The 24,849-nt window shown below is 33.1% G+C and overlaps 2 protein-coding genes across 4 annotated transcripts; both read right to left on the reverse strand.

Annotated features, from left to right (window-relative positions):
* Positions 1-1,428: 1,428 nt before the first annotated feature.
* Positions 1,429-9,672, reverse strand: LOC107433650 (ABC transporter G family member 22). Of its 3 annotated transcripts, none has more exons than XM_016044967.4 (11): positions 9,515-9,672; positions 8,480-8,846; positions 5,545-5,615; positions 4,653-4,888; positions 4,297-4,452; positions 3,966-4,149; positions 3,309-3,617; positions 2,858-3,145; positions 2,289-2,573; positions 2,081-2,188; positions 1,429-1,978 (listed from the first exon to the last, which is right to left on the reverse strand). In XM_016044967.4, exons 2-11 carry the CDS (start codon positions 8,844-8,846, stop codon positions 1,757-1,759), a joined length of 2,226 nt encoding a protein of 741 aa, XP_015900453.1. In that variant the 5' UTR covers positions 9,515-9,672; the 3' UTR covers positions 1,429-1,756. The 3 variants fall into 3 exon arrangements, with proteins under 3 accessions (XP_015900453.1, XP_024922888.1, XP_024922887.1); XM_025067120.3 differs by lacking the exon at positions 9,515-9,672 and adding an exon at positions 5,340-5,402 and having other exon boundaries at positions 8,480-8,548; XM_025067119.3 differs by lacking the exons at positions 5,545-5,615; positions 9,515-9,672 and having other exon boundaries at positions 8,480-8,760.
* A 7,065-nt stretch (positions 9,673-16,737) lies between these two features.
* LOC107433607 (calcium-dependent protein kinase 20) lies at positions 16,738-22,248 on the reverse strand. The gene is made up of 7 exons (XM_016044903.4): positions 20,417-22,248; positions 19,109-19,252; positions 18,864-19,016; positions 18,642-18,757; positions 18,078-18,245; positions 17,241-17,465; positions 16,738-17,085 (listed from the first exon to the last, which is right to left on the reverse strand). Exons 1-7 carry the CDS (start codon positions 21,363-21,365, stop codon positions 16,972-16,974), a joined length of 1,869 nt encoding a protein of 622 aa, XP_015900389.2. The 5' UTR covers positions 21,366-22,248; the 3' UTR covers positions 16,738-16,971.
* Between the last annotated feature and the right edge of the window lie 2,601 nt (positions 22,249-24,849).

The raw sequence follows: 24,849 nt of genomic DNA on the forward strand, positions 1-24,849 counted from the left end.
TTTGTTGCCATAATAATAATTTCTGTAAAAACGCAATATAAAAAATCAAACATTTTATTGCATTTTCCACCATGCTATTAAGAAGTTATTTCTAGAAGTTGATTACTGAATATAAGTAGAGCCAACCAACAAGTTTTGTTGTCTATCACATGCTAACTTCCACTTCAATGTCGTCTCTTGGAAAATCCTCCTTACATATGTATGCATTTTCATACACGTAAAGAGAAACTGGTTCTGTTAATTTTTATCATCTGCTATAAGCAGAGTAACATGGAAGGGTTGGAAAAGGAGAGGAACTGCTTAAGAAAAAATAAAGAAAAAGAAAAACTTTTCTTTGTATTCCTTCAAAACTTCCATCCACCATTTTGAAACCCTTAACAATTTTCTAATGGATAGAACGACAGAAGAGGACAAGTAGCATTTTTGTTAGGTGTAATATTAATTTAAATGAATAATTTAAATTGAAATGAAATAAATGAAAACCAATTGAATATAAATTGATAACAACAATCAATCAAAATAGTGAATTTTACTCCTATATATTATAGGAGTAAAATGTGAGAACTTTTGCAACTTATGTGGTAAAATTGCAAGTGTTATTTTGTTAAATCATAATTAAAAATTAATAATAAAATTAATCATATATTTATATATATATATATATATATGTATATTCATTTCTGATACGATGAGGAACCTGCAAGAAACTTATAAAGAGAGAGAGAGGGAGAGAGAGAGAGAGAGAGAGAGAGACTCTCTGCAGTTGTCAGATTATTTATCCTAAAGTCCAAAATTGGGGGTTTAAACTGGGTTAAGTGGCCCCATATTTACAATTCCAACCCAAGAAGTTAAGCCTACATGGGCGATGATGAAGCAACATCGTGTATACGGTACACCAAAAAGCAAAATAAAGTCTCTCATTTCTCCAAATCTCAGCTTGCTCTAATTTCCGTTATCACCTCACAAAGAAGATGATTGATGTAAATGCTTTTTAACTTACCCTTGATGATTGATGCAATTTTTTCAAAATAAATGTTTTTAATTTTCTTTTTGGTGGGGGTTAAATCTATGTGATGTAACTTTTGTAATTTCAATCAGTTGATAGAAATAAAATGTTTATATAACAAAGACAATATTTTATGCAGCTACTTTTCTTTTTGATACAATGAATAATAATGATAAACAGCGAACTATTAGAGGACGTAACATTTTTGTATATTGTCCTTTTAATTGACAAGAAATTGAGGAAGGGGGGGGGGGGGGGGGGGGGGGGGGGGGTGTGGAAAGAAGAATCATAAACCAAACATCTTTGCTGCATTTTCTACCCATGCAACTAAGAAGTTAAATCTAGAAGTTAATTCCTAAATGCAAGTAGAAGCAACCATAAAAGTTTTGGTGTCTACTACACAAATTACTGTTTCATCAATGTCAACAAAACTCATTAACTTTCACTTCATTGTCTTCGATCTCTTTAAAAATAACATCTCTGAAAAATTCTTTTTACATATGCATTTTCATACACGCCGAGAGGAACTGGTCCTGTTATATTTTTATAACCTACTATAACAAGAAAAAAAAATTCTCAAATTTTTAGAATACAGAATACAGGGTTTTCTTTATCTAATCACTCTTAATAGCTTTCTCTTAGTTGAGATATGAATATAAGGCTTCCATAAAGATAGCTTTTGATGCAGATGAAACCGGAAAGTATTTTGGTTAGACCTAAGCTTTCCTTGAAAAATTGTTCAAACACCCTTTAAGCTCCAGATTGAAGTTTCATCCTTCTCAATGAAAGATATGCCAAAAAACGATATCCAAAAACCATAGCTACCAGAGCACCAACTTCCGTTATTCCAGAATCTAATCTCATCCCATTAATGGTGGGTGTGATGTGTCGGTACTGAACCTTGAGGAGAAGCTTGTAGGTGTGGTAGTTGAAAGACATATACCTAACCCAAGATATGAATACTGGGACTTTCTGTAGAATTGCAGAAAAATTGGTATTATTTTCTCTGTTGCCTGCTATATAAACAAGCTCTTGAACAGTAATTTATGTCTTTAGGTAACAAAGAATGCTTACATTCACAAAGAATCCACCAGCCAGCATGAAGGTCATCACAGTTACTGAAGCCAGAGTTGTGGCCTTCTTTAGGTCCATGAGTGTAGCTCCAATAGCTAGTCCAAGACCCTGTATTACATCAATTCAATGTTTAATTGTAACATTTTTTTTTTTTAATTTCTGGTGTTTTTCAAATCAGTAGGTGAAAAAAAAAAAAAAAAAAGCAAACCTGAGCTGCCACAATGCTAAGAAGAACTATAAGCATGCTTAGGAAAAAGGGAGAAACACTCAGCCTTAAGCCTGCCATGAAGTATACGACCACAAGGAACAATATTGGTAGAAGCAGATCAAGCGGAAGGTCACTTGTAGTCCTAGCCAAGAAATATGCACTTAATCTATACATATTTGCCGCACGTTCCTTACTCAACATGGCTCTTTCTTGAGGAAATGTAAAGATTGCAGTGAAGACAGGAAAGAATCCCCAGAAGACGGCGATGAAGAAAAGAAGTCCTGCCTGCAACTTAGAAGCTTAAGTTTCTAGATCTGGAGATAATTGGTCGTGATTATTATATGGAAAAATGATTAACATAATTTCTTATTCTCTCTTCTGTCATTTTTTTTTTTTTTTTCCGCCGCGGGGGGGGGGGGGGTTCTCTTGAATCTTACTCATTGCAACTTTGATGAAAATGCTGTTGACAGAAGCCTTGTGTATGAAAAATTTGAGATGGCATGGAGAGGAAGAAAATGCGGCATGAAAATGTCTGTCAAGTTGTATGCTTTGAGAAGACAATATTTTACCTGATCTTGCAGGCCTTTGGGAGTGTGAGCATCTGATTGCCACCATAGTAATCCCAAGATAATTGCAGTGGAGAGAACTTGGGTGATTCTCAACCAGCTGAAGTAATCATGCTTCCGTTCCTTAATTCCTCTACAGAACAATATAGAATATTGTTGAAACCAGCTTGCTCCCCATTCTCGTTTTGGACAACTCACCTTTGACTTCAGTTCTTCATCAAGAGGAAGAGGAATCTTAAGTTTCTTCTTCTCATTTTCTGCAACTTTTGTATCATAGGCCTCCACCAGATACTGTTTCCAATAACAAACAAAAGACAAGTTATGAGGTTGCTTCAGGAATCACATTGTTTCCTATATTCGATCTTTTACCTTACCTTTTCTGTGCTCAAATACTTAATCTGAGTTTTGAAGCATAATGTATAATCATTAGGAATGAGTTGGACAAAGAATTTACCTCATGCACGCTGACAGGAGATGGTTTTCCATTCCTAGTGTCAGTATCTGCACACTCTGTTTGCACTCTATCCTCTAATTCTGATGGTAAAGAAACATCATTTACATTTCCATTTGCAAGATCTAGCAGGAACTCTGCAGGGTTCATGGCAATTAAAGGGGAACATCCTATCGATGAGAAATATGTCATTGCTTCCGATGCCTTTCCAAAGTAGAGCAAGCTTCCCTTCCCAAGAAGAATCAACTTGTCGAATTTGTGGAAGAGTCTGCTTGATGGCTGGTGGATTGTTGTCACCACTGTTTTTCCAGCCTGACATAAAATTATAACATCTTAGTAAAGCAATTCAGTCTTCTTTTTTTTTTTTTTTTTTTTTTAAAATGTGTTAGATAATTCAACCTATCACTTCTCTTTTGAAAAATCACCGGCATATTGTAAGTTTTTATATGGATTAGAGCTTGGAATTGCAAAAAGTTTGGAAGATATTCTGCACTCTGGCCAGTGCTTGAAAAGTACTGAAGTGATGTTAGGACTGACTAGTATGGTAATGACTCAATCAAGAATCACATTGGAAGGTAAGGAAATACAGTATCTTGTCTGTTTAAAGTATTTGACAGAAGGCCCGGTGAGGAAAGTTGTGGGGATTTCGAGTTTTTATACCTCTGCTATGTCATGTAACATCTGAACAGTTTTCAGAGCTGTTGTAGAATCCAGGCCAGAGGTTGGCTCATCAAGAAAAAGAAGAGAAGGGTTGATTATAATCTCATTGCCAATGGAAACTCTCTTCCTCTCTCCCCCTGAAACTCCTCGAACAAACGAGCCACCAATCATAGTATCTTGGCACCTGTATACATTTGACACTTTTGTTTATTACCTTTCAAATCCAATTTCAAGATCATTTTTATACATCTAGTGCTAAGGCATTGGGACATAGGCGGTGGTTATAGAACATTCCAAGATACAATGGTAGCAGGATAAAAAGAGAATTTACCTCTCTAAGCCAAGCTCATGAATGACATCTATTGCTCTTTTTTCCTTCTGCTCTTTTGTTAATGCCTTAGGCAATCGTAGGAGTGCAGCATATGTTAATGTTTCCTTCACTGTGAGGTGAGGAAATAGCACGTCGTCTTGAGTTACAAACCCTATCCTGCCATATGTTTAATGTAATTTTCTTGAATATTGAAATTCTATATGAAAGGTCCTATCATCTTTTGGTAGAAACTGAAAATCTGAAACATAAAGAAAACCACTATTTGAACCTTTTTTTTTTTTTTTTCGTTTTGTTTCACTATCAAGGTAAGACTAAGAGAAAATGAACTAGTTGAAATGAATTTTTGAAATCCTTACCTGCTTTTTAATGACTTAGAAAATGTCTGATCATTGTAAGTAATTGACCCTCCAACCGTGGACTGGAACAGCCTCCCTCCAAGCAAATTTAGGAGTGTTGTTTTTCCACTCCCTGAGGGACCCATCAAAGCCAAAACCTCTCCTGGATTTACTGAACCAGTAATCCCATTCAAGATGTCCTTCTCTTCATTCGTTCTTATTCCCTTGATGATTATCTTGTATGTCACATCAGTGAACTGCAAAATTTAACCTCAAAATTTAGCGAAGGCAGGGAGTTGAATCTGGTAACAAATTCTATGCAATAGTTGTCAGAAACAATTGCACAAATTAACTAAGAAAGTAATATCTGTTACTTCTACATAAAGATTTAACAGACTGTCCATACCCTTCTTTCCTTGGCAATGCCACCACCCTTTTTGTGTTTTTCTATGTTTGAGCCTTTTTTACTCACGGCAGAGTCCACGGCTCAGAAACAAACAGAGATTGGATTCCTAGACAGAATGCAAGTCTAAACTAACTTTTTTAACCAGTTTGAAAACAGAAGTTTTACTTAGTCCTATATCATCTAACACAAAATTCATATTAAGCGTTTCTCTTCTTTATTGTTGCAGTTTTGACAGGAAAGAAGGGCAAGTCTTGTACATACAAGTCATATAGAATGAAACTCTGTACAAGACTGAACCTGACCATGCTATATTGCTAGCCATGTTCTATAGGTCGCGTTGATGCAAACAAATCTCCATCCTTTGCCTGTCCAAATAGATAGTATCAAATCAATTCTTTTGCACTATCAGTGAGAGCACAGTTTTGAGCACCGGTTAGATTCAGTTTTTCAGGTTTAGGAAGAAAAAAGCTTACAGAGCAACTTGGCAAGACTTTTTTCTTTTTTTACCTTGAGATAAATAGGCAAAGTAGGTTCAGCTTGAAATTTTGGCTTACGAATTCCAGCTTCAAGATCTTCAGCTGCATATATGAAATGATAGCTCTAGGTAAAATATTCATTTTCTTTTTCTTCTTCACCTTTCCAGGACAAAACAAATATATATATATATATATATATACACACACGCGCACACATACATGTAGAATATATATATATATATATATATATATATACATACACACACACACACATATACCTGTAGAAAGAAACTTAAAAGATTGTTCAAGGTAATTTAGTGGTCAATATAAAGAATTAGCTATTTACTGCTCTGGTACCAAAACTTGAAACAATTAACTTTGAGGATCTCTATATGCTATTACTATATAGCTTCAGCTGGATACACAAGTACGGACAGAGTTTGCTAATTCCGTTATACAGCTGAATTTATGGCAAGTTCTAGAGATGGACTAATATTAGCCTAAATATAAGATTCAAAACCCATAATTTGGAAGCATACCTTCTAATGCTAATCTAGCTGAATTTATGGCAGGTTCTAGAGATTGACTAATATTAGCCTAAATATAAGACTCGAAGCCCATAATTTGGAAGCATACCTTCTAAAACAACTTTACAGTGAGAAATGCAATCCAGTCTAAGTCATAAAAATTACAGTTGAGTTGGAAGGTTCTTTTTTTGTCGTTTCGCAATATAGTTTCTAATATATGGAGATCATAACACAATAAACTACAAAAGTCCAAGACTCAGACTGAATAATATTTGTCACAGTAAAAAAGTATAATTATAAATTTTGATAGAGATTAGAGGACCTTTAGCCTCCAACTTCATGAGAAGCAATTTCACTCTGTTTTTCTTTTTGTTTCTTTCCCTGAATTTGTGGAATCAAAGTAGTCCTAGAGAACAGAAAAGTCTAGTTTTTGGTAGAGAGATAGTGGCAACTATGATGGGGAGGAAAATAAATAAATAAAAAACCTAGGTTGACTGACTTATTAAGTAGTGATTAGTCAAGTCAAATCCCAGACTTTTAAGATCAAAATTTCCCATCATTTGCCATCAAAGATTTAAGATGGTTCACCTATATTGGGGACCCAACTTTGACAAATATATATTTTCTTTGTGTCATGGTCAAAGCATGTCTTTGGTTGTGATTTGGAAAGTTTGATGTAAAATAGATGTTAGTGGTGTCCACAGGGAGCGATGGGTATTAAAAACGACAAACTTCACTTGCCACTCTCTTAGATCGATAAGTTTGGGACCATCACTCCAAATGGGCAGCCCTAATTTTTGACACTTCGAATAAATAAATATAGTATGAAAAAAAGAGGAATAATGCTGGATTTTTTATATTTGAATGGAAATACTAATTAGATAAGTGTATGTGTTTTCAATTAAATAGGTGTCTTTTTTCGATTGAATAGAGTCTTTTAAAGATTTGTGTAGTTTCAAAACTTTGTGTGGTTTCTTAAACATTAAAATTTGGATTTTATATAAATCCCAAATTGATTAGTCTAGAAGTCTATTTCCTGTGTCTTTGTGAAAGAGTGCATATATAAATATGTGGTAGTTCTCCCAGTATCACTCTAAACCACATCTCAAATTTTACTATTGAAAAAATTAACAAAATATTATTATGTTATATATATAAGTTTTTTTTTTTTTTTTTTTTTGGTAAACATGTATATTAGAGTTTTAATCTGCTAAGATTTGTGAAGTGCTAAGAAGGAAGCTAATTCATTTAGAGATTTAAAACTAAAAATTTGGCTAGGCTAATGACACTATTAACACATAAGCATCATCACTATGAAATACAAGGTGTGAATATGTTCCCAATGTTTATAAGTGTATAATTTCAAAGACGGTGTCAATAATTGGTAAAAAGGAGGGTAAGGTGTTAGGCTTTTTTGGAGCAGAGGTGGGTCTAATAGTGCAGCTTTTTCCACAGGTCGTTACAAAGCAGCTTTCACTTTTATTTAAAGTCATAAACTGGCAGCTTCTCAGGAAATTAATGGATTTCAGCAGAAAAAGTTAGCAAACTGTATTTCCTCTTTAAAGCCAAAAAGAAAAGGAAAAAAGAAAAAAATTGTATGGCCTTTTTTTGCTACCACCCTTTTTCCCTACCTAACAAAAACACCACACAAATCATACCACCAATCATTTTCTCAATGCCCTCACTCTCGACGCTGCTGTTTTTCCAAAGGTTTCTTTCACCTTCCCCTGCAATGACCAAACTACCCTTCCCTTTGTATACCATTATTATATTTCAAGAACATACCGGAAGCGTTAATATATTTGAACAATCAATCTGGACTCTCTCTGGCTGTTCTTTCTCTTTTTTTTAATTGTTTCCCAGCAACGAAATTATTTCATCATCGAATTAGACAAACTCAAATCTTTGCTACGCTAATGCAAGAGGAACTGTACGGACTGTAAAAATTTGAAAAGGAAATGGACAAAGTTAAAAATTTATTTCTTCTTAATTTACAATATTAACCCATATATGGAAAATTAATATTAGATCCATGTATATATGTTAGATATGGTCATTATTAGATGTTCTTCGACCTTACACATTTTGCTATGGAGTGAGGCTGTTAATGATTTAATGGGACATAGTCTAAAATATTGGACTATAAGGATAACCCTTAAATCTTGTCAAGCAAAAAATTTTCAAAAATTTAAGATGTATAGAATATAAAAATAATACAGAAACCATAAAAAAAAAAATATATATTTGAAAAAACTTTTAAAAATGAATATGATAATCATAATATGTAAAAATAAAAAAAAATAAAAAAACTAATGAATAATAAAATGTCACGTCGTGTTTATGTAAATTAATTAATCTATAAATAATAATAATAATAAAATTTAGTTTGTTTAATTTGTGCATGGGAAAAAAATAAAAAAATAAAAAGTTTTAACTTACGGATATCCTCGTCGCTAAAAGGCTTAGAATCGGCGATTTCATCAGGAGGCACAGTGAAGCCCGTGAAGGAGAAAGACAAGCCCAAGCTAGCACTGGAAGCTCGGCTAAGAGCCGCGCCGCTGCTGACATCGTCGAAATCAAGCTTTATCTGGGCACTTCTCGACTTCCTAATGTGGGTGTTTTTGCTGGCGCCGCTGGCTCTCCCTGGCGAAGCCGCCGTGATTAGCCGGCTAGACTTCCTCGAAAGTGTCCCACCGCTATCAGCCGATCCAACAGTTTCGTTGGTGGTTGATGGCGGCGACTTAAATGCTGCCGCCACCGTCTCCACCAATTGCTCCGATTTCGTCCTCGCCAACGTTGTAGCCATCTTCCAAACAAAAAAAAAAAAAAATACATAATCAGCTTCAAAATATATATGCATGCATTTCACTAATTTTCATAATCAATTAATTCTTTTTTTCTTTTATATATATTTTATGGACAAAATGTTTGCAAGTCCAAACAACCACAATGACATAATTTCTATCTCCCTCTGAAAATATACACATAAAATTGCAGACATTGGGTCCAATATGAATCCCCAAAAAAAAAAAAATGTAAAAAACAGTGACTTTATATATATATATATATATATATATAGAGAGAGAGAGAGAGAGAGAGAGAGAGAGAGGGGGAAGTGGTATTATGTTAGATTTTGTGAGCAACCTTATTGAGAAACTCTTTTGCAAATGTTATCTCTACAGTATAAAGAAAGAGACAGAAGGAGTGAGGAAGAATTTTTTATTATTTTTAGATATCTGATTGAAATGGAAGAAAATTAGAATAGAAAATAGTTGATGAAGCATCATAAAACACTAGACATAGTTCCAAAAAAGCTAAGGGATATGATGCATTCAAACCCATATTCATAGTAGGGAAAAATCATAATACACTTGAGACAGCAGCAATGACACAAAAATCATCATGGCAGTCAATTATTGTATGATTAAAATGGTAGAAGAAGATCATAATGATTACATAATATTATCCATATACCTTTATGTATCACTAAAAAGCCAAAAGCTAAAAAAAAAGAAAAAGCCAGAGTTGAAGAAGATCAATAGAAGATGAGAGAGAAAAAGAGAGCTAGTTTTAGAAGTTCAATATTCAGAGCTCAAATTTGACACTCTTATGCCGCATCCACTTCTCTTATAAAGAGCAATTAAAGAGGGTTTACATCAAAGTTACCAAAAAACCCCCATGTTTGTCCTTTAATTACAGCACTACTCACACATGTATACATATACATATAATTCCATAATGTTGATAAGTACTTGACTTCAATACATAAAAATATATAATATTCAATGTTGTATGAGATATGATAGATCCTTTCTTACGAGCACCAATCATGTTCATATTTTAGTCCTATATATTATCCTTGCCGTACACGTGTTTGGATAATTTATATATTGTCATTTTCTACTGGCAATGTCGAGCTTCTTTTGTTGTCCAATAAACAATTGCATGTAATACATGATATTGTATCCCGAATTATATGTAACTAAATAGCAATTGAGCAACATAATTAACTGTCTAACATCGTCTAATAAAATATTCTCCTCTATGTATGATTGAGTGAAATAAGTTTTTCAGATTTAACTTAAAAAGATATATTTATATACATATATATTGAGAATATTACTTTCTAATTATATGTAATGAGAATCTATTGAATTCTCATTTTATTAAATTAATTTTAAAATATTATTAATTTCTATGACATTTTTAATTCTAAAAATAGATTAATATGTTTCCGTTTTATATTGAAAATATATTTTCAACAGATCAAAACAAATATAAATGTCAAATTTTTCTATGATAGATATTGACACTTATATTATGGTAGAATCTTGCATATAAGCGCTAAAAGACATTTACTAGCTCTTGTATGCAACGAAACGCCATCATAATATTGGTCTAATTTTTTTCCTTGGTTCAACCATCATAACATTGTTGAATATATGTTTATGTATACATACATAAATTTGTTGGATTAGAACTAACAAGCTAGGGTTGATCAGGCCGGAGTCAATTATAATCATAAATAAGCTTTTGACAATAATGAAGTTTAACGCTACATGGATGTGGCTGATGTGCCGGCTAATGAAGTAAGGGCTTCCCCACCTCCACTCCATGGGCAAGTAATTTAATTTTTTTTGTTTGTATGCAAAGGTCAGAGACCCCAAACATGTCTTGAAATATGCGGTGTTCGTTCTCTCCAGGATTACCCTTGAAACAGGGAAGCTATAGCTAGCGGGCCAAAGTTTTGGAATTTTTCTCTAAAGCGTGTGCTTTACATTTTTGAATTGCAATAATAGTTTGACGTCATCATCCATCTCTTTGCTAGTCTTTCAGCCCTTTGTGGCATTATTCGGAGAAAGAAGTATGAACATGACAAAACGGGGAATTAATAACATGATCAATACTCATGCAATTATATATATTAATTATAATTATATCGTCATTCTTGTCCTCTTTAGCGTCATAATGATCATCAATTATACATATATATGTATAATCATTTAGTTTTTTTCATCAAACATGAGGAGTAGTTTAGAGAATAAATACGAATTTCAATCATCATCCTTTAAAATAAAATAAAAAATGAAAAAAGTTATAAATATAGGTGCATGATTATATAAATTAACATAGTTGCATAATTGTGAAATAAATAGTCCTGGACTTGCAACTGTCATAATTATATCTTTGAAGAAAATTAAAGAATGAGACGAAAGGGAAGAAAAACTATACGTACAAGATAGCATTCACTAGTACATTGCATAGTTCAGAAGAGTCGTCACTTAAATAGCACAGCAGTATAAGAGTTTGTGTGCCATGTGCGAATAGCACATTAATATTGTTCATCAACCCTATTCAGTACTCAGTACTCACCCTGCGTCCTTTAACCTTTTCTGTCTTCTTTGACACCGTTCGCATTAATTTTTACTTTGCTAGCTTGGTTGGATCCTGACGCATGTATGTACTATATATATTCACTTGCCCTCTTTAGATCTATGGAAATTGATTGTCCAAAACACAAAAAATCCATAGAAATTGGACAAACGAAGTAGGCCCGAAGATGTACCTTCGTACCTAGCTACATTTTTGAAATAGTAATTGTGATTAATATATATATGGAAATTCATTATATAATATAGACTTATATATACATATGTTGGATATTCTGTACCTGCACTGAGAACTTGTCCATTTTGAGCCGTGGGTTCGTTATCCTAGCATAAAAGTTAACATAAATCCTTCAAGACAACGCATGAATGATGCATAGATAGTGTCGGCCTGCACTAAACAAACATTAATGTCTGCCTAATTAGCAAAACCAAATGTCTTACAAAGTGCTAAACTTTTTCTCTATTATTGGGTGTAATATTTCTCAAACTAATTAGCGGCCATGTACTAATGACAAATATATATATCATGCAGATGCATGAATATTTCCCCAATTAGTGAGGCTTTCAATGGACCTAAAAAAGAAACATTCCTTAAATTAATCAAAAAACCCCATGTGCAATTTCCAATCAGTATGTAAATTTAGCAATTTATTCAACGACATGGAGTATGGTTAATATTCACTGTATACATATCTATTTTTAAGGAAAACGGACACATGCATGTAAATAAATTTTTTTGCCAACTTGGGGTTACAAATGAGATCGATCGATCGGTAAAGATAATACCTAGCAATCCGTTTTCAGTCATTTCTACATCACGAAAAACAATTAAAAAAGGAATTAAAAAAAAAAAAAAAAACCAAAAAACTTGTAGTAGTGGTGAATTAGTGAATTGAGGGAAGAGTGAAGGGTAAGGATGTAATTGAGAACAGGACGGACGAGTGGCTACACATAAAGGGAGAGAAGTGAGAGAGAACAAAAGGAGTGGACAAAAGTGGCCCCCAAAAGGACATATTTAGTGGTTCCTGATGATAAGGAGCTGTCTGCCTTTTGCCGTGGACCTGGTGGTGATGGACTACTGGTGCTGCTCTTACTACTAGTGGATGCTTGGTCGCATTTGCTCCACGACTTCCTCCCACGTGGTAACCCCTCAACTATTTTCATAAATAATCCCTTTTTTTTTTGCTTTTTTTTCCAAAACCACTTTTTAATCTCCTATTATGATTGAAATTACAGGTTCATCCTCCCCAATTACATAACTAGCCCTTTCAACTTTCTTATATACATGGGTAAGCATGATTTTATTCTCTCGCTTAGATTGGCTATATCAACTATATTTTTTCAGAGTTATTGGATCATTTTTAGTAGGCTCCTTCCTTTTTTTTTTTTTTTGGCCCTTTTGTTTTAAACCTTAGCTTTGCACGAACTACTACAATTTTACAATGTCTTTATTCTATGTTTCAAATAATTTGGTATTGTGTCCCGTGTCAAAGATTTTAATATAACCAAAATCAAATAATATGAAAACGATCAGTCAATGTACTGATTTTTTTTTTTTTTTTGGGTCTTATACAGTTTAAATCAAATAATCACAAACTGAAAGTGGTAAAATTTCTAGGTATCGATGTTACGTCTACACCTCTAAAAATTAAAATTAATCCATCTTTGGTGCATGTCATTTCTCTGCTACAAAAAAAAAAAAAATTACATAATTAAAGAGATAAATAGCGCAAATTAGGAACTCATGTAGGAGGTTCACTCCAAAAAAATAAAATAAATAAATAACAAAATTAAAATGTAAAAGGGCATTTTTGCTATGAAAACAAACAGAAGGGTATGGATGTAAATTCATAAAAATCTCAATCCTTTTAGGTAAAATTATGACAAATATATCTACAATAAAAAAGTAAAATGCCTCAAAATTGTTAAACAAAAAATTACATACTCTTAACTTTTTCCTGTCTTCTGAAAAAAAAAAAAAAAATTAACTTTGTTTTTCTCTCTCTTAAAAATCCGAGAGAGGGGCGGTGCCGCCCTTCGTAGGGAAAGTCACGTGACAAGGACGTGACTGTCAGGGACAGGCAGTCTTATGGTTAGGTCCAGTCTCCTCCTAAAGGATTATCAAGCATTTTTTAGCGAGTGCCTTTTTTAAAAAATATATATATATATTAAATTAATACATGGATTAGCCGTCATTCCTTCACCACGTGTAGAGTCCAGAATCTGCTAAAGACAGCTCAGCAGAATTTGATGGCTGTGAGTAACCACCGCACATGCCTGACACGTGGTACTCAAACAGTTGCCAATGCCTTGCGGTGCTTCCACGTGGATTTTTGAGATCACGTATCTGATAGGTTCGTAATTGAATTTTTTTATTTATTTTTATTTTTTATTTATTTTTCTTGAACGCTTTTTGGCCTTTCTTGCATGTGCATGTTAGACGGAAGAATCATGGAGTCCAATCCGATCAAACAGAGACATTTTTGAAGACCCATAAAAAGTAAAATAAAATAAAATAAAACATATTTTATGCCAAACAGAAAACTAAAAAAAAAAAAAAAAAAAGGACCCAGGAAATGATGAAACTCACATACAAAATTCTGATATATATATGTATATATATTATATGTATATTTCTCTTTCAAACAATATATAATAAAACTAGTGGCATATCTATTACTTTCTATGAAAATTTTGTTATATAGATAAGATGATTTTAGATCTCAGTATGTTAAAAGATATGAAAATGTGAAAATGTAGAGGGGTAAGTGTAAAAAAATAAGTTATATGTATTGAATTATGATTTGTTGGTAATGTATCTTGAATATAAAATCAGAAATATATTATCTCAGTCAATAATTAAAATTAAAAATTTAGTTGGATAATTGACAACATTTAGTATTTGATATATCAATATTTTCAATTTCAAATAAGAATTATTCCCTAGAAATAAAAATTATATTGATATAAAAGTGGGAGGTGAGGTGATTGAGTGAGTGGGAATTGCGAAATGATCATCAAAGGCCAGTAAGTGGAGGGGTATAGTAGTGGCAAGGCACATGTTAGTAGTGCTGAATTGCCATTTGGGTGTTCAAGTGATCCCAAGACTACTTTTTTCTCTCATTATACACCCACTTTCTGACCCAAAACAATTAAACAACAATGTTTTCACATCACTGATTGAGTCCCAATTTCACTCTTTTAATATATATATATAAAAAAAAAAGCAAGAGCTAAGTGTGCACAAAGATTTTCCACTTTAGCATCATCTTGTAATGGGGAATGATAATATTGCCTTTTATAAGTTGAATGTTGATAAAGTAAATTTATTTATTATAAGAGTTTTGTATTTATTTGGGGAAAAAAGAAAAAAAGAAAAAAAAAGGATTTCTCCCATCATTAAATATGGTTTCGGAATCAAATAAGCAGGTCATTGTAGTCTCTAGGAATATCCACAGAAATATATGTATTATTCCATCGAGAAAATTCAAAAAGTACCTTTTTGTAATTATTTTTAAAATTATAATTTGATGAATAACAGTTAATATAAATAAATATGTAGAGACATATAGATGATGTATATAGAACATGAAAATGATGCATATCCAAAGAAAAAACAAAGACGAGTATATTACTTAAACATGTATGATAATGGTGAAGAAGGAAATGTAACAATCAAGGAAAAGGCAGTGCATCTTTATCCTGTCATTAATCATCCAAACCAGCCTGTTTTTATCTGTTTTCCATTTGATCAATGTGGAAAGTTAAAATTATATTGCAGACAAAACAAGATGGTCCATTTGTAATTGCAAAGGCGAAACAGACAGGAGAAAAGGGTGTCAATATTTTGAGCAGGGACTAAACACCTTCTCTCTCTCTCTCTCTCTCTCTCTCCTTTTTTCTGATCTTCCATTTTCCATCACCCTGAAAAAGAGTCTTGAAAATGAAGGATGAATTTGAAAGGTAAGAGTTTTTCTCAAAAAGTTTTAAGAAAGGTGAACATGAACTGAAAGGGATATATGTGCTTGTGTTTGTGTGTGTTAGGTTAAGTATCATGTGCATGTGCATGCTTTGGGATGCAATAAATAGGTAAAAAAAAAGGGAAAAAAAAAAGGATTAAATCCTATCTCCCTGTCTAGTCCTCCTAGGTTAATTAATTATTGCATAAGACAAAGGAAATTTCAGATTGGTCTACATAAGAAATTACATTTTGTTGGTTTCATATTTTAGAATTTAAGTTTAAGATTAGGGTTTGTTTTCTTTATTTGGAAATAAGTTCCTTTAATGTTTCTACCTATTTATTTAGTTAGTTATCAGAAAAAGATCAAAGGGGGATTATGAGGGAATACTTCGTTAGAAGAAACTAAAAATATAATTTTATTTCTAACATTCATTGACTTATTTCTAAAACTAGTATTTGAAAGTTAAAAAAAAAAAATTTGAATAATTAAAAAAATTTAAAAGGAGGAAATATAGCACCATATTATAGATGGTAGCCCATTGATGTTACTTCTAACTCATTCTAAAGCGTTGTTATAATTTCACCGCCCAGATGGCCGGAGACTGACTAATAAATATTATTGGATGTATTAATTGAAAGAAGGGTGGGAATTTAATGAACTCCAACACAACATATATTAATATTGATTGTATAAATGCGAAGGACTACTTTTAATAATAAATAATAAACAAGAAAGACTGTAAATTAGTTAATAATGGTTTATGAAGTACAAGATTCAGCACGGCATGTTCGACGAAACTTGAAGAAGACTCCTATATATACGACACAGAAGCTGCTGGAGCTTCGTTCTTTAATCCACGCAACACATCCATAAATACAAATTACCTCCACATGCCTCTTGATAGGAACATGTTCATCCCCAAGTGGGGCAGAAAAATGAAAACGTTTTCTTCTTTTAAAGAAAAAAAGGGCACATTCAAACAGATAATGCAATGTTGGAATGACAGGGAGTTATGTCCAAAACGAAAAAGCCTACGTTGAAGAACAAGTTTGTATTCATTTCTAGGAGTTCTTCTTGGAAAAAAAACACATTCAAACAGATAATGCAATATTGGAGTTACTGGGAGTACTTTATGTACAAACCAAAAAGTCTATGTTAAAGAACAAGCTTTGTATTCATATTTAGGAGTCGAAAACTCATCTAGATTCGACCATTTATGTAGCTAATTTATTGTATGGCCAAAAAAAAAAAAAAATTACTGTTTTAATTAGAATTAAAATAGTAAACAAAAGGAAAATGAAAATATGAACATGGGACAGTTTTCCATGAACAATTTTGGTTTGATATCATCTAAAGAGGAAAAAAAAAAAAAAAAAAGAATGGTAAATTAAATACAAGAAGTTAATGAACACTAAAAAGGAATAGTACATTCACTCTCTCCCTCTCTCCAAAGCCTGGCTGATTTATACATCGGTATGCATTTCTATAAAAGTTATAATATAAATAAGAAAATATTTATATATATATATATATATATTAGTTACATATGAACTATCAAACTGTTTATGAGGATCAGGTACTATTGCTTAGTGGCTTCCCTAAATGCAATGCTCTTGGTATTATGTAAACCTTTTGCGGCTAAAGCAGTGTCTTGCATCATTGCCACAAACTCACTATAATCAATACGTCCATCCTGAAAAAACAAAATACAAACGGGACAAATAGTAATTGTAACTGTAATTCAAAGAAAAAACAGAACCAACATTTAGGTAAAGAAAAAAAATCTACAGTTGTTTTAAAAAAATTGAGATCAAGCAGGGTGTTATCACTGGTAGGGAAGTGAATTACATTATCCTGGTCAACCTCGCGTATGATATCGTCTAAGTAAACATCTTCCAAACCAAACTGTTCACAGCCCTGTTGGAGCTCATCTCGAGTTATATAACCACTTCCATCTTTGTCAAAGTATGAGAAAGCTGCATAAAGATGATCCTCTTTCTGGACCTTGTTCAGATGGAGCATCGCTGCTACGAACTCGCCATAGTCTATGGTACCGCTATTATCAACATCTGCCTGAAAATTTTTTTATCCCCCCCAACAAAATAGACCAAAAGAAGCAAATGTGATCGAACATAATATATATAAAACAGAGTAATTACCAATCACTTCTACAAGCCAGGCATGTTTAAAACATAACTAGTAAACAGGAACAATTTAGATCTTAGACTTGTTGCTTTTTTTCAACTATAGTCGTTGTTGTAATTTCTTGCCTGTACAAGCCTGTTTGGATGTGTGTATTCTTGGGTATTCCTAAAACTTTCATGTAGTAAAACTTCTAATCCAACGCATCCAAGCTCCCAATAACAGCGTGTTTTCTACTCGTTTGCTTTTTTACTTCCAAAAGAATAGGTAAACTAAAGCCAAGCTATAGCCCGGCTAGGATCTGTTCAATTAAATATTAAAAAGACAAAAAGAAGTACACTTTGGTGCTTGTTCTCTTCCCTCACGCAAGTTATTTGTTCCTTGGGAGTTGGGGCAAATAAAACTAATAGTGCCATTTTAACTATAAGAACTCTTCCGGAGCAAATGACCAAGGAAATAATATGTTGAAATATTGTAGGTATAAAAACTAATAGTGAAATTTACCCAAGTAAAGCCTTTTATTGATCTTAAAGTAGAGCTTACCGCTTGCATTAAATTAAGAATTTCAGAATCCTTGAGATTAGCACCCACTCTTTCCAAACCATTCTTCAATTCTTCAAGAGTAATCTGTCCACTGTTATCTGCGTCTATCATCTTGAACATTTCTTTAAGCCCTGCAATTTCCTCTTCAGACAGGCTTTCCGCAATTACCTGCAAAAACATCAACATAACTTAAAGAATCAAACCAGCCTTTGCAGTAATAATCAAATAGGAATTAATTCAGAAGAGTTAGATTAGAAATTCCATCGCCCTTCCAGGTACAAAAAAAGTTCACAGGAACTAAAAATAAAGTTATTCATCTATTGAAGAAAATCTTTTAATAAAAGTAACATAGCTTAAGGTAAACACACACTTAGTAAAGACCATTTAGTAAAGACCATTGATATCTTAAGCAATATGACTAAAATGTGCTTGTACTTTGTTTTGTAACATAACAAGGATCCATCAACGAGACATTGCATTTCAGATGATGATTTCCAAAATTGGCACACACCTGACATGTGAAATCCCCTTATCTTAAAGGGTTGAAGAATAAATAATACTTACCCTGATGGCTATTTTCTTTAGCTTGTTCATGGCTGAGAATTGCTTCAAACGAGTCAAAACAGCAGAGTCAAGAGGCTTATCAGGAGCAACACCGTCTACTTGAACCCATGGGTGGCCTGCACAAGAACAAAAGCATTAAAGCCATGCTATTAGACTCCAAAAAGCACATGATATAATGAACTTTAAGGCTGAAAGAAGAAGCTACCAAACATGCATACTCACAAAGTACTTCATGGGCTGTTAGACGTTTTTTAGGGTCCCTTACAAGCATTCTTCGAACCAAATCCTTTGCACCCTCGGATATACTAGGCCATGGTTCAGATGCAAAATCAAGGTCACCTTTTAAAACCTGCTCAAATATTCCTTGCTCGGTTTCTGACACAGAAAATCACAGATATAATTGATATATGCTTTGAATCATTGATGAACATAAGAAACAAATATGATATAAATCATGATATTCTCACCATCCCAGAATGGTGGCACTCCACTAAGTAAAATATAAATGATAACCCCTGCACTCCACACATCACATTCTGGACCATAATGCTTCCGCAGTACTTCTGGGGCTACATAGTAAGGACTTCCAACAACATCAGTGAAAGTTTCTCCTGAAAGGATGAACATTTGTTCTCGATTAGATATGAAATTTTCTCACCTAGATAAAATTAAGAGGAAAGAATTTTACATGTTGAATGAGCTTCACATAGCACAGAAAAGGGTAAGATTTTAGACTACTTAATCAAGATTGTATCCTTTTGCTCAAGCATTGCTCTGATCTTCTATGCTTTCCCATATACTAGGACTAGCGTTAGACCCTGTCCATTGAATTTTAACAATCAATTACATACAAAGCTTCTTCCATTCATGCCTAACAGAAGCCAACTAGGCATTATAAAGTCCATAATGCACTAGCAGTGGTTCTTGAAAGGAAAATCGTTATGTTAGTTTAGTTTGCAAATGGCGGAAAGCAAAAAGGATTGAGAAGGAGAAAGGGTTAGGACCTATTCCTTCCAAGTCAACCAATCCGTAGGCAATGTTAGCATGGATTGAAAATCCTTCTTCTCCTAAAAAATTTTCAAACAAGACACAGGTTGACCATCCTCTACTTCCCTCCACTTCCTCTGAGCCAAACAATTACATTTCAACATGATTTGGCATGGAAACTGCAGATAATAAAAAGTGCATACCACAGACCTTTTAAAACATAATTCAAATACCACTATTTGGTGTGGAAGCAGGCAGATTTGGGCTGATAACTCATTTACCTTTAGGTGGCACATTGTGACAGGCATGCCTAAAGTCAACCTACTAAAGCCCTTTGCCTACGCACTTACATTTCTAGTAGGCAATTTTGATGCTTGCCAAAACTTTCAGATAAGCCGATTGACCTAGCCAAAACTGTACCAAACTCTTAATAGTCAAAATGTATTGTCTATGGATCACAAATTTGAGTTACTTCCGTCCCAGAACCGGACAAACCTATGTCAGCTTTTGACAAATTAAATGAAGGATCATACAAACAGCTAGTTGGTAGTTGGCATCAACCAAACGCAAACAACGGACAAAATAAAAAATTGATAAACTTTTGAATCTAAGGAACGAACAGGTTGAACGCTACTTTTTTCCTTCTTTAACTCCATAATAAATTTGTGACTTTGTTAGTTTAAATATATGATAACAGGGTCTTTGACATTCAGTTAATTTCACGATGCTTCCAGAAATGGAAACTTAGTCAATTAACAAAATAAATAAATAAAGAATTAAGAATGTACCAGGTCTGAAGAACACTGAGAGCCCAAAGTCAATTGTTTTAAGTGGCGCTTCCTCATCCTGGTTAACAAATAGAAAATTCTCAGGCTTCAAATCTCTATGCATAACACCCAGAGAATGGCAAGCTTCAACAACACCAACTATAACCCTAGCAAGCTGAGCAGCCTTTCTCTCTGTATAATGCCCTCTTTGTATAATTCTATCAAAAAGCTCACCACCCGCACAAAGTTCCATAACAACATGTACAGCCACAGCATCCTCATAAGCACCCACAATTTGTATCACATTTGGGTGACCAGCCAAATGGTGCATTATCTGAATCTCCCTTCTAACATCCTCAACATCCTCTTCCGTCGTCAATTTCCTCTTTGCAATCGATTTGCAAGCGAACTCTTTCCCAGTTCCCTTCTCGATGCAGAAAAACGTAGTCCCAAATTGTCCTTGCCCAAGTTTCCTACCCAAACTATAAATTTCCTTAATGTTCCCTGTTTTTCTTCCTAAAACTGATTCCATTTGGAGACCTGCACTTGAAAGCCTCTTTACATGGGAAGGTTTTCGGGGTTTCCCATCATCAGTAGGCTTAGGCCCTTCCTCTTTTACCTCTGTTTTGACCTCCGGCTTAATGGGTTTTTCAGGTTCCACCACCACCTGTTGTTGGTTGCGTGGTTCATGATCTTTAGGAGTAATTTTCACAGTTTCAGGGGGTGTGCTTTGAACCGGCATTGGAGGAGCATTATCAGAAGGTTTAGGATCAGAATCAGAAGGCCTTTTAGGATCTTCAGGAGCTTTAGAAGAATCGGGACCACCAACATTCTTGTCAGTTTTTTCACTGCTTTCTGGGTTAGGAGGTGGAAGCCTATCCTCTGGTGGTCTGGTTCTCCAAACTGCGGCCGTAACAGATTGCAGAAATCCATTTGCACCGAGATTTGGTCCTACACATGAATTCCCCATCAAAGAAAAACACCAACTTTCTTTTTTCAGGTTCTTATACACTGCGTTTTATGAATTCCAACATCCAAAACGATCTTCGTCAATCCCATTAAGAGAGGGTAAGGTAGATTAAATCACTTTCCTTCGCTATTGCGGTTCTAATCGGAGAATAGAACCAAACCTAAGCTTCTTCTTTTTTCCCTTCACCTTGCTTTCACATTCAATGCCCGATTTAGAAACCCTCAATCGTAATCCAAAAAACGCTGTTGTTACCGCATGAATCATATAACTGGAAGATCTCCAAAATTTCAATTTTGAATTTTCCCAAACAGAGATTTTCCAGGGAAAATAAACAATAAAGAGAAACGGAATGCAATCTACAAGTTTATATTCCGAATCTCAAACTTTTATACATTCTGAACAGGAAAACTGAAAGGTTATCAGGCAATCTACAGGTTAATAAAATGAAAATCAGCAAAATAATAATTAAAAAAAAAATCGAATTTCGCTGATAATTTTTTGTTTGAGAAAAAAAAAAATCAATGTCAAAGATCACTTAAATTTGAAAGAGGAATAAAAAAAAGAAAACTATAAAAAAATAAAAAAAAAAAGAGTGGAAAAAATGTGAAAGGGAAAAGAATTAGGAGGGAGAGAAAACGGAGGGAAAGTGGGGAGAAATGGAGGTGATGAGGAAGAGAATTATATGGAAAAACAGAGTAGAAGAAGAAGGAGAGGAACTGAAGAGAAAATGATGGAGTTGTTGTTGTCGTTGTTGTTGTGTGAATTGCTTGTTGGAAAATAATGGAGGAGAAGGAGACTCCATTCTCCAGGTTCGTTTAGATTCAGAAAAAATATAGCAATTACGTGTATTTCCATTTCGCCATTTTCTCTTCCATATTCATTACGTTGGGACCATGCAAAAAAGAAAATGAACTCATCCATTCCCATGCAACTATTTAATTAAATTTTATTTCACCCAAAAAAAAAAAAAAAACACTATTAATTAAATTTTTTAAATTATTTAATTATCATAATCATTTATAAGCTTACATATATATTCTTGATTTCCCAAAAATAAATAATGTTGTTATTTGTTAGGATACCAATGCCTCCAAGTGTATTTACTTTATTTATTTATTTTAATTTTCTAACAGATTTATTTTCATCTATTCCAAACTATATACCGGTTTAAAGTTGATTTAGGTTTTTATTTTTTATTTTTTATTTTTTATTTTTTTGGACGTGTGAAGTTGATTCTGTTTATGTGGTTGTGGTGATAATATTTTATATTTTTTTGAGTAATTTTTTAATTCAATAAAAATTAATTTTTTAAATGGATGTAAATTGATTTAGATCTTATAATCAGTTTTCTTATCAAAACTAATTTTTCATGGATCATTTTTACAATTATCGACATAACTGTGTGTTGAGAATGTAACAGTTGACAAATAGTAAATAATTGAGAGTATTTAATCTTAATTTTCCAATATAATTAAATTAAATAATGGTACTATTTTTTTAATTAATAATGATGCTATTTAAAAAAAATCAAGGTTTTTTTTTAGATAATAAATTAAGCAATATTACATATACCAAATTTTTTTATCAAAATTTTGATAACAAATTACATTGCAGTTTTATAATGATGTTTTTATTTTAATTTATACTTTTTTGAAAACCGAAAGTGTAAATGCAGAAATGACATTGTCCAAATACTATAACTGTTTCATATATGTCGTTTGAATGATTCTAAATACATGTTATATTATTAAAGTTTTAACATTGCTAAGTCGTATATTAAAGTTGACTAACTAATTATACTAATCATTTTTTACTTTTTCTTTGATTAAAAAATTCATTATTTAGTTATATTCCACACTAGGAATTAAAAATAGGTTAATTATTTTCATCGTTCACTTTTGCACCATATACGCATCGTAACAACAAACAACAGTTAATTGATCCTGGTTCTGTTGTTGTCGCTAATGGAACCACTAAAAGCATTGCTTGTAATCATATATAATGTAATTCCCTCATACATATATATATATATATATATACGTCCCGTATCAAAATACAATTTAGGAAGCTATCTTGAGATAATGCGGTGGCAATGATTTTGGTTCGTTATCTTAAATTTGATGTTAAAATCCTCCAACTCAGAAAAGTATTAAATATATTTTTTTATTAAAAAGAAAAATGTAACCAGGTCCATTGAATCATAGTCAAACGACAAATCTTTTTGCTGTTGCTGTTATTTAATTATTTATTGATTTACGACCAGTCACCACCGAACATGCATGCCAAAAAAACTTATATTGGATACCTTAATCAAAATTATTCAAGAGTACGTATAAGACATTTTTTTTTTTCCATCGGTCTGTCTAATCCATGGAATAAATCTTGAAATATAATTAAATTGTTATAACTAGTAAATCAAATTTACAAAACAACAAAATAGTCTCGTTTTATAGCATAAAGTCAAACAATTTTTTTTACATTGTTGAATTAAATATATATTTATTTTTGTCCCTGCTGAGCATGCGTTTGTTTTGATCCCCATATTTCAGGTATTTGAAGAATTCTGATGAAATATTGAATTCTATGACTCAGGAGAAAACCATATAATTGGAGGACATGGACTCTCTGACTGACTTTGTCCCACTCTCTGACTCTTATTTGCTTTTGATTGTTTGACCAATTGATGCCTTCAAAATATTATATAATATCCAACACACTAGACAGCCGGCAATCTCTACTAAAATAATGAAATTTTCATCGGCAACGCAGAGACGAAGAAGACCATTTCAAACTTGGCAGACTTATCTCTGTTTGGCTTTTTCCAACCAAACCCCACTAGGAAAATAATAGAAGCTTCCCGTCCAAACACACTGGCTATAAATTCACTCTGACATCGGTTTCCATTTTCCAAACCTTTACTCCAACTCCAACCCATAAAAAATTAATCTGCTGCAAATCATATTATTTTTAGCAGCAATTCAAAGCCCATACAAACTCCCCAAAAGGATATACATCGAAGAGCTTGATTTTTCAATTACATATAATAGGCGCACAACTTTATTTATTTTTTTATTTTTGGCTGCCCGATTATACATATAGTGATGGATCCTAATATGATGAGAAGCCATTTGCGAGGTCCAAGGCCTACAGCTCTGGAAGTGAGCAGAAAATCCAAAAGCATCACCAAGAAGCCTGCACGTCCAGTTATAGTGTATCTGACATCACCAAAGGTTATTCATGTAGAACCCGAAGAGTTTATGGCTATTGTTCAGAGACTTACTGGGAATCAACCATCGAATTCTGGGTCTTAATTTTGTCGGTTTCTAATTGCTCTTCTACTTCTTCTCGAGCAGTTTTTTTTTTTTCTGATTAATAATATCCAGGCAATAATGAGAGATTTTTTAGAGGGCGAAATACTGTGTAGTGATTCGATAATAATCCTTGCTATCTCCTGGAATATTGTTACATGTCGGAATTTTTTTTT

Source organism: Ziziphus jujuba, chromosome 11 (assembly GCF_031755915.1).
Source record: "Ziziphus jujuba cultivar Dongzao chromosome 11, ASM3175591v1".
In the NCBI taxonomy this organism is placed as follows: Eukaryota; Viridiplantae; Streptophyta; class Magnoliopsida; order Rosales; family Rhamnaceae; genus Ziziphus; species Ziziphus jujuba.

Excerpts from the sequence above, each read along its gene's own strand:
- LOC107433650 (XM_016044967.4), bottom strand. The coding sequence starts at position 8,846 with ATGGCTACAACGTTGGCGAGGACGAAATCGGAGCAATTGGTGGAGACG. Across the intron at positions 5,616-8,479 it reads TTTTAGCGACGAGGATATCC|CTGAAGATCTTGAAGCTGGA; the intron begins GTAAGTTAAAAC and ends TCATATATGCAG. Across the intron at positions 4,453-4,652 it reads TCTAAGTCATTAAAAAGCAG|GATAGGGTTTGTAACTCAAG; the intron begins GTAAGGATTTCA and ends AACATATGGCAG.
- LOC107433607 (XM_016044903.4), bottom strand. The coding sequence starts at position 21,365 with ATGGGGAATTCATGTGTAGGACCAAATCTCGGTGCAAATGGATTTCTG. Across the intron at positions 18,246-18,641 it reads TAAAGAAAATAGCCATCAGG|GTAATTGCGGAAAGCCTGTC; the intron begins GTAAGTATTATT and ends ATGTTTTTGCAG. Across the intron at positions 17,086-17,240 it reads GCGAGGTTGACCAGGATAAT|GATGGACGTATTGATTATAG; the intron begins GTAATTCACTTC and ends TTGTTTTTTCAG.